This window comes from Zootoca vivipara, chromosome 4 (genome assembly GCF_965207765.1).
Source record: "Zootoca vivipara chromosome 4, rZooViv2.hap1.1, whole genome shotgun sequence".
NCBI classification, from domain to species: Eukaryota; Metazoa; Chordata; class Lepidosauria; order Squamata; family Lacertidae; genus Zootoca; species Zootoca vivipara.
The window spans coordinates 49,004,738-49,014,548 of NC_142587.1; the positions used below are offsets into that span (position 1 = coordinate 49,004,738).

General features: G+C 39.4%; 1 protein-coding gene across 1 annotated transcript; it reads left to right on the forward strand.

Annotated features, from left to right (window-relative positions):
* The first annotated feature begins 862 nt into the window (after positions 1–862).
* On the forward strand, positions 863–7,905 carry ZBTB21 (zinc finger and BTB domain containing 21). The gene has a single exon (XM_060273557.2). The coding sequence runs from the start codon at positions 863–865 to the stop codon at positions 4,019–4,021; it is 3,159 nt and encodes a 1,052-aa protein (XP_060129540.2). The 3' UTR covers positions 4,022–7,905.
* Positions 7,906–9,811: the final 1,906 nt, after the last annotated feature.

Below are 9,811 nucleotides of genomic sequence, written 5' to 3' on the forward strand. Positions count from 1 at the left end.
TCCATGTTTACTTAGCAATAAGTCCTGCTGTGTTGACTATATCTTTCTCCTTCGTAAGTATATTTAGAACTGTGCCCTTAATATTTGGTTAGAAATTCCAGAATCTGACTTTAAAGTATTTACATGCAGTTTGCTTTCATATTTTGGGTTCTTTTTTTGTTACAGAACAGGAGGGAATACCTAAACAATTTTTTTTGAACTCTGCTAGCTACTGTATGTAGTAATCACTACATTGGGCTGCCTTTTTTTTAAAGATAAGTTAGCTTTCATATGCCTAGAATCGTATCTGGTTGTTGTTGTTTGCATTTATGAATTGCTACTGATAAGGCATCCTGGAGTGATTTGCAATACAATAAAACATATATAAAACAGTTAAAACAATTGCATATATAAAAACAGCTACTGTATATATAAAACAGGCCTGTTGTAGTGGCTTACTGTGGGAGGAATTCAATCTGCGCCCTTCTGTTTATTCTGTGTGTGCAAGCATTGCTGCCAGATGGAAAATCCCCCCTCTCCTCCTTCCTCATGTTGTTCTGGGGTTTGACCTGGCTTTCCAGAGTGGATTTGGGAAGAGAAATGCCCACACGGCACTAAAGGAAGCCTTTGTGATGGCTTTTGTTAACACACCAGGTTAGTTGAATCAGGGTCGATGTATTGCTGTTTTAACTCCCATGGTGTATTAGGCATATCATCTTCCCTCTGTCTCCAAAGGAAAACAGATTACTATTTATATATTGATCTTTCAGCCTGTTACTGGAGAAGAAACTCCTACTTTTACAGCTTTCTTGCTTTCTTTTTTGTAAATGTACCTAAACACTATTGGTTTTATTTTTTCTTGTCTTTCAGGTATACCTAAATCATGGAGGGACTCTTGCATTATATAAATCCAGCACATGCTATTTCTCTCCTAAGTGCTTTAAATGAGGAACGACTAAAAGGGCAACTTTGTGATGTTGTTCTGATAGTGGGAGACCAAAAATTTCGAGCTCATAAAAATGTTCTGGCTGCCAGCAGTGAATATTTTCAGTCTCTGTTCACTAAAAAAGAAAATGAGTCTCAATCAGTGTTTCAGCTTGACTTTTGTGAACCAGATACTTTCGACAATGTATTAAACTACATTTACTCATCATCCTTGTTTGTTGAGAAAAGTAGCCTTGCTGGTGTGCAAGAAGTGGGCTACAGTCTTGGAATTTCCTTTCTTACTAACATTGTTTCCAAAAGTCCTCAAATTCCATTGCCTGCATGTCCTATTAAGAAAATATTTTTCCAAGAGGATGATGAAAGCAATTCCCAGAAAAGGAGTGTCATAGTTTGTCAGAGCAAAAATGAAGCACAGGGAAAAAATGTTGGTCAAACCCCACATGATGTAAGCCATAATTCTAAGTCCTCGTCCTCAGTTACTGTCAAACCTAAGCGGCCACAATCTACACAGCCAATTGAGTTTCTACATAGCCTATCGCAAAATGAAAGGAGATGGCTGAAAGACAGTTCTTTAAGATATTCCAAGTCCCATGAACATTCTTCGGCTACAGCAGATGATCAAAGCAGAACTAAAAGGGATGCAGTATTGTCACAGAAAACATCAGTAGAGAAAGAAGTGGCAGCAGATGAAGCAGGAGGAAGTGATCAGTTCCTAAGAGGAAAGGCAGCAGAAGTACCTTTGAAAAGACCTTGTCCACCAGTCTTATCATTACGTAGCTCATCCGAATCCACATTTTTGTTGAGAGAGACAGGAAAAGGAGCTGGTCCAGGGGAAGACAGGAATTTGCTATACTATTCAAAGTTAGGATTAGTGATCCCATCGAAGGTATCTGGTCCTGCGAACCAAAGTGTTGACAGGAGTGGGCCACTTGTAAAAAGTCTCCTTCGAAGGTCATTGTCCATGGATAGTCAAGTTCCTGTTTATTCTCCTTCTGTTGACTTCAAGTTTTCTCAAGGACCTTCAGTGGTGAACAACACACAAGGGAGAATGTTAAATGTAATGTCACAAAAGCCATCTGTGAAAGAGTCTTCGGGAGAGGCAGCTTCTAATGACAAGACACATGTAATGTACCCCCATCGCCTTAGGTCCTTTAGTGCCTCCCAGTCTGGAGACAGGGAGGTTGCTTCACCTCTTAGAGAAATACGGATTAAAACAGAACCTAGCAGTCCACTTTCAGAGCCTTCTGAAATAATAAGAATTACTGTTGGGGATGCTTCATCATCTTCCATTAAGATCAATGCTTTTAAAACAGAAGATGATCATAAGGTTCTCAGTAGACTCCCAGCTAAAAGGAGGTTTCAAGCAGACAGAAGGCTACCACTCAAAAAAATTAAAGTGGATGAACATGCTTCCCCTGGGTCCGAGGACAATTTAGAGGAAAACTCAAATCCTAAACCCCGTGATGCTGATTTCCCAGATTCTGACATTAGCAAAGATGAATATAGTGAGCTGGAAGAAACAAAGCCTAACAAAAAGTTTAAGTGCAAACATTGCCTTAAGATATTCAGGTCAACAGCAGGCCTTCATCGTCATGTCAATATGTACCACAACCCTGAAAAACCCTATTCTTGTGATATTTGTGATAAGAGATTTCATACAAACTTCAAAGTTTGGACGCATTGCCAGACACAGCATGGAATTGTGAAGAACCCTTCGCCGGCTTCCAGTTCCCACGCTATCTTGGATGAAAAGTTCCAAAGGAAATTAATTGATATAGTGAGGGAGCGAGAGATTAAAAAGGCCCTGATCGTCAAGCTAAGGCGTGGCAAGCAAGGTTTTCAAGGACAGGCTGGTTCACAAGCACAGCAAGTCATCAAAAGAAACCTGAGGTCGAGAACCAGAGGAGCCTATATATGTACCTACTGTGGGAAGGCATATCGCTTCCTCTCACAGTTCAAGCAGCATATAAAAATGCATCCAGGGGAAAAAGCAGTTGGAGGAAATAAGCCACTTAAGCCCAAAGAGGAACCTCGCATCGAAAGCCCAGTAGAAAACAAAAAAGTTTACCAGTGCCGCCTTTGTCATGCTAAGTTTCCCTCTCTTCTTGAACAGGGGAATCATGAGCGGCTCTGCCGGAATGCAACCGTCTGCCCATACTGCAGCCTCCGTTTTTCTTCTCTAAGCCTGAAGCATGACCATGAAATGGCATGCGAATACAAGAAGCTCACCTGTGTAGAATGTATGCGCACTTTCAAATCCTCTTTCAGTATTTGGCGTCACCAGGTTGAGGTTCACAATCAAAATACCATGACTCCGACAGAGAATCTGTCTCTGCCGGTCCTGGAACACAACGGCGAAGTGAGCGGCACTTCCAGGCTGCATTCTCAGCTGGAGCCGAACAAGACGAACAGCTTCGTTGCAGCCAAAGAAGACAGCGTGTTCAGCGACTCCTCTGAGCAGATTAATTTTGACTCGGAAGATTCCTCATGCCTCCCCGAAGATCTGAGCATCTCCAAGCAGTTTAAAATCCAAATCAAAGAAGAGCCTGCAGATGATTTAGAAGAGGAGGTCTCTGAAGGCAACCAGGAACACAAGGAAACCATCTCCAATAAAGACACTGGCTTGTGGCCTTGTGAAAAATGTGGGAAAATCTTTACAGTACACAAGCAGCTAGAGCGCCACCAGGAGCTTTTGTGTTCTGTGAAGCCCTTCATTTGCCATGTATGCAACAAGGCCTTCCGCACAAATTTCCGCCTGTGGAGTCATTTCCAGTCCCACATGGCACAAGCTACAGAGGAGCCTGTGCGAAAGGAACCTGAGATTTACGCACCAGCTAATTCTCCGTCGCCCCCACCTTTGCCTCCTCCCCCACCCCTTCCCAAAATACAACCTTTGGAACCCGATAGCCCTACTGGGTTGTCAGAAACTCCTTCAGCTACTGAGAAATTATTTGTCCCTCAGGAATCGGACACACTCTTTTACCACGCTCCACCACTTTCAGCGATCACTTTCAAAAGACAGTATATGTGCAAACTCTGCCATAGGACATTCAAAACTGCATTTAGTCTTTGGAGTCATGAACAGACACACAATTAAAAGAAAAAGGCATAAAGAATGCCTACAATGGATTTTTAAGATTTAATTTCCCTGATGTTTCTGAAGTTACAGCATTTGAAATGAAGTTTTTATATACACAGTATATATAAAGGGACAAGAACCCTCAGCAATTAAATTTGACATTTGTGGTGCAGCTTTGGATGTGGAGATTAAGGTAAACTCAATTTATTGTTAGTAAATTGCTCATATTTTAAGGCATTGTGGTCTAGGATCTCCTACTTAATGAATAATTGCATTCATTTAAATCTGGTTACATGTTCTTCAGCCTGTGAGCCTGGTATATATGGATTTATATAAAATGGCAACAGCAAGTTAAAAGAGTTTAGAATAATGCAAATCCTGAAAAATGTTTATTGTTTTCACAGAGATTAATTCTCTCATGGGCGCCATAGAAATATTGGTCATTCATTTGATGTTAAGGGAAGAAATTGAGAATTTTGCTGTGTTGACCTTGATCTTATTGAACGTTAGCAATAACAAATAAAACCTCGTTTGCGTTAACTTGACCCTTATTGAAAACTGATTAACATGGAGTTTTTTGGTTACTGAAATTTTCTGTATGGATATTGTGCAAGATACAATACAATTAAATGTTAGCAATATGTGAATATTTGGATTTTTATATATAAAGTAGCAGCCAGCCTGCTTCCAGCCATTTTAAAGCATTTTTGAAGGAAGAGTATCAAAATGAAGATGCTTTATTTGGGCCTCAGAGGCCGATATTCTATAGATATTTTGGTAACTAGACAATGTGCTAAGCAACTGCCAACTGATATCCTAATGCAAACTATATTACTGTTTTAAATACAAAACAGCATTGAGTGGATGTTGAAAATTAAGTTGTGCTTTGTTTCTTCTGATTTGTATTGGTGTGGATGTGTTTTATTACAGTGGAATGTATGACTATGCTAGTTCTGAAAAGGAGAAGCAAATGCAATTTTTTTGGTGGTGAGCTCTGCTGAGACTACAAGAAAGTTTTTTGGGGGGAAGTTCAGATGTAAATATTTACATATGTATAAGTGAATAAAATAAAAACACAGAACCTATATTAAATATAACTAGTTCGGAAAGGAAAATACAGTACCACAAATGTATTTCACAAATAATGAGCAGAATGTTTCTCTTACCCTGTATCATACTTTGAATATCTTTTCGTTTTGTACTTAAATAATAATAATAAAAAGATTGTTTAAAGCATATGAAGTACAATCCAATGCTCACTTAGGCATGCTTAAGGCCTATGGGTTGGATTCAACGCTGTTGTTCCACTTGTACCGCAGACTTCTACTTGTGCAATAGAATGTCCCCCATTCACCTGCAGACCCCTCAAAATCTGCTCCAGAGGCTTGGGGGACCCTACCGAGTAGATTTTGGGGGAGTAACAGGGGGGAGATAAAGTTTTGTTGTGCAAACGGAATTCTGTCACACAGCGTTTGATAGGACTCGTTGATTTTTGTGGGTCTATTTTTGTGGTGACATGCGGTCATTCTTACTGTGTAAAGAGCATGTAAATTCCACTTCATCCAGTGCAATTTACACACACACCTATTTATAGGACAGGGGTAGCCATATACCTTTTCCAAAGATCCATGTGTGCTTAGATTATATGCACAAATTCTCGTACACATTAAGTTTTCTCATACCTGTTGAAATAAAGGCAGAAACCATTGGGTAGGCAAGTTCTGTGTGCACTTTGGTACTCATGCAGTTGGAAAAGACTACTGGAGTTGGGTCATTGAGTTGAAGCAGGGCACTTGCTCCCAAATGGCAGAGTGGCATCATTAATACAGATATCTGCCAGGAAGCTCTTGCGGTTTTGTTTCCTACTCAGGAATTGACATTTAAAACTAATGAATTGCTAGTTGCATTTTAAACTTACGGTAATCTAATAGACTTGCCCTCACGGTTCATTCTAAGGTATGAACGCTGTAGTTGAATTCTTAGCTTTTGGAAAAGCTAAGTGGGAAAGTGGGAAAAGACAATAAACTTTGGTGTTCAGCACCAAGTAATTATGAGATTCATTAAAAGGAGTGAGAACTTGGTTCTTGAGTTCATGTAGAGCGGGAGTAACAACTGCCACCCCAATTTTAACTGAATTTATTTTTCAGGAATTATATTGATATCAATAGAATCAACTTCCATGCCAGTCCGGAAAGAACAACATCATAGCACATTTCCTAAGATTTACTACAAATTTGGAAAATAGTAGTAAAGAACCTAGTAGTACTTCCCATTAAGAAGTAATTTTGATCTATTTAATGCCATTAATGTGAAATATGGTTGGGGTTTTTTTTACTTGTTTTCTGAAGACTAGTGTATTAGAAGCTGCTTTTGAAACCCAGCTATATATTAAAAGCATGGGGAACTGCTCTTCAGAAATGCAAATAAAATAGCTCATTACCTGCATGGATCTTCCATGGCTCCGTTTTAAGATCCAACAGGGTGTGAGGCATACAAAAGTTTGATCTTTCTTTCCCAAACACTTAAGATTTTGCATGGCTTTCAAGTGGAATAAGAACATCAAGTGATAAAAGCATGAGTTGTGGCTTCGAACCCCATGTGGCGTAAAAGATTCCTGCACTGCTGGGGGTTGGACGAGATGATCTTCTGGGTCCCTTTCAGCTCTGCAATCCTGTGATTCTGTGCCGTGCAATAGAACAGCCAATTCTAAAAGTGGGAGCGGGGCCTATTGATTAGGAGCGAGACCTTTTTCTTTGGGCTATAAGCAAATATTTGTATCAAAACTCTGCTTATTCCATACTTAAAAGGTATTTAGGGCAGTATGCTCAGGGCTTTTCTCACACATTCCAGAATACCTTACCCATATCTGTGTGTAGCACATAAATACCTTCTGCAGAAATAGTAGAACCTTTTCCAACTGCTGTGACGAGAAATTTATGCTAGTTGCATCTTTTCTCCTTTAGTTTACACGTTGCGTGTCTCCATATGTTTATCTGCCTAGAGATGGGTATGACTACTCATATGTAGACAGCAACGGAAAGTGCAACTCAACCTGCCTACAGTTTGTCCATTGGTTTTATACTATGCGGTCAGTTTCATTCATCAGAACTTCACTGATGTTAGTTATAGAATTTGTATTAATTTCAATGGATTGGAGTCCATATCGTCCTTTCTAGATACCAGTATTTTATACTAGCAGGGCTCCTGTGCCTTTAAGCAGCTATGGAGCAGACATTTCCCCCAGCTTTGACTCCATACTGGGAATAGCTTCACCTGTTGAATTTCTGCTTACAAGCCTTGCCAAAACCAGGTCCCCCCACCTCAGTCCTAGAAAAGGGAAATATGCCTTCATAGCAGTGCTTTGTTAACTGAACCCTCAAGCATCTAGAAAAGGGAAGCCTGTCTAATAAGTGCTTCACTAACTTAATCCTTAGGCAGAAACTTCAACAGGAGTTCTGCTATATTACTATTTGGGTTATAGTAAGGTAATAAAACCTAAATAACTAGGAGTTTAAAGACTACGATATGCTTTTTAAGAAGTGGGGCTTTTTCTTACAAAAATAATACTAAGGATTTTTGTTAGTTTCTAATGTTAGGTCTGTTTTTGTTACCTTTTTCACATCAGTTCTCTGTTTTTTAAAAAATAAAATAAAAACCCTGCCTCTCAGAATACTTTTTGGGTACATGTTTATAGACAGAGGTTTTCCCTCTAGGTTTTTAATCCAATACTTTAAAAAGCTGTAAGAGTGTTTATTTTGCTGGACATGGAATAAATATGCTTCTGCTTAAAGATTAATATATGTTTTAAAAGTTATAAATTATGGAATATGTTGCTTATTATATACCTTAAATCTTCAAGGAATATATTTAGTTTGACCATAATAAAAATAAAATGAAAAGTATTGATTCGTTATTTATCATGTTTAATTCTGCAATGCTCTAATAAAATACTAAAATAGTCTCATTCTACACAAGAAAAGGCTTTGGCCTTTTGTTTGAGTATATATTTTTATCAAATAAATTTCACAGTCTCTCAAACTGAGGGATTTGGATATTAACATGAGAAAAATATGCAGATTTTAAATACATATTTTACAATACTTATTTAGGTCTGTTGCTAAAATGGACGAAATTCAGCCCTGCTCCAAATAGTCACTTAAATGAGAATTTAATGTCAACATGTTCAGAAGTAGCCCTTGAAATTAAAGTAATTTCAGACTTTTGTAATAAGAGTATTCCTCCAGAAAAGATTAATCAACATCTGGAAATGGACATTTAATTCTGAAAGCACCAATACTTGAAAAAGTGATTTATTATTATTATTTCATTATTTATACCCCGCCCATCTGGCTGGGCCTCCCCCGCCACTCTCGGCGGCTTCCAACAAGTACCAAAATACATTAAAATATCACAGATTAAAAACTTCCCTAAACAGGGCTGCCTTTAGGTGTTTTCTGAATGTCAGGTAGTTGTTTATCTCCTTGACCTCCGATGGAAGGGCGTTCCACAGGGCGGGTGCCACTACCAAGAAGGCCCTCTGTCTGGTTCCCTGTAGCTTTGCTTCTCGCAGTGAGGGAACCGCCAGAAGGCCCTCGGCGCTGGACCTCAGTGTCCGGGTAGAACGATGGGCGCAGAGACACTCCTTCAGGTATACTGGATTTTGTTTTAAGCAAGTGCTTTGCTGAATTCTTTCTACAAATAAATAGTAACTGTGGAAAAAACCTCAGTATTTCTCTAAAAAGGCTACGTTTTTAGCTAGCATGTAGGTATTTAAACATACTAAGGAAATGTAGCATTACTTTCCCATCTACCTTTGTTGGATTTTTCTGTATGGAAAGGAAGGGTTATGAAAACCTTTTATATATATATAAATAGATGCTTAAGTTATTCTCCCCACCCCACCCCACCCCCACAAAGCAACTACTGTATATTCCTGCATATAAGACTACTTTTTAACCCAGGAAAATCTTCTCAAAAGTCGGGGGTCGTCTTATACGCCGGGTCGTATTTCTTATACGGCGAGTATATCCCTAACTCTATATTTTAACTGGAAAAGTTGAGGGTCGTCTTATACGCCGGGTCGTCTTAGTACGCTGGAAAATACGGTATTGATGGCTCACTTCGAATAGCCACACTTAGGTCAATGGGATAATTTCAGAGAATTGCATCTGGGTGTCACCCTTGTGATTATATATTGGGATACCTTTACTTTATTTACTCTCCTATATTTACTAGGGCAGTACACATGATCTTGCCAGATCCCAAACCAAATTCAAGTTGAACTGGGGTGCAGCTGGATTGGATTGAGGCAGCCCCAGGTCAGATCAGGTCCACCTGGGGTGATCTGGGAGTGTCAAGGGCAGGGGCAGATGTGCAGGCAACCTGCATGTGTTATCCCCCACCCCACCCAATGACCATGCTTAATCAGGGTTTTTAAACCTAATTAAACGCTGTGTACAGACTTGGGTTGGTAGGGGTCCAGATCAGAGTTGCTTCAATCCCAGGTCAGATCAGGGCCTGCTCCAAAGCAAATAGTTACCTCTCTCACATTACAGAGTTTTCCAAATTATTGTTGTAATTCCTGGATTCAGAAGTGGGGAATCCAAAAAAAAAATTGCATTTAGCAACTTTGATTCCAAACTAGTTCGATGTATTGTTTAGACCACAACTTCAATGAAATTTTTTCTGCATCTTTAGCATCATGTCTGAATCTTGACTATTGGGTTAGATCAGGCATAGGCAAACTCAGCCCTCCAGATGTTTTGGGACTACAACTCCCATCATCCTTGTTAGCTAGGGATGATGGGA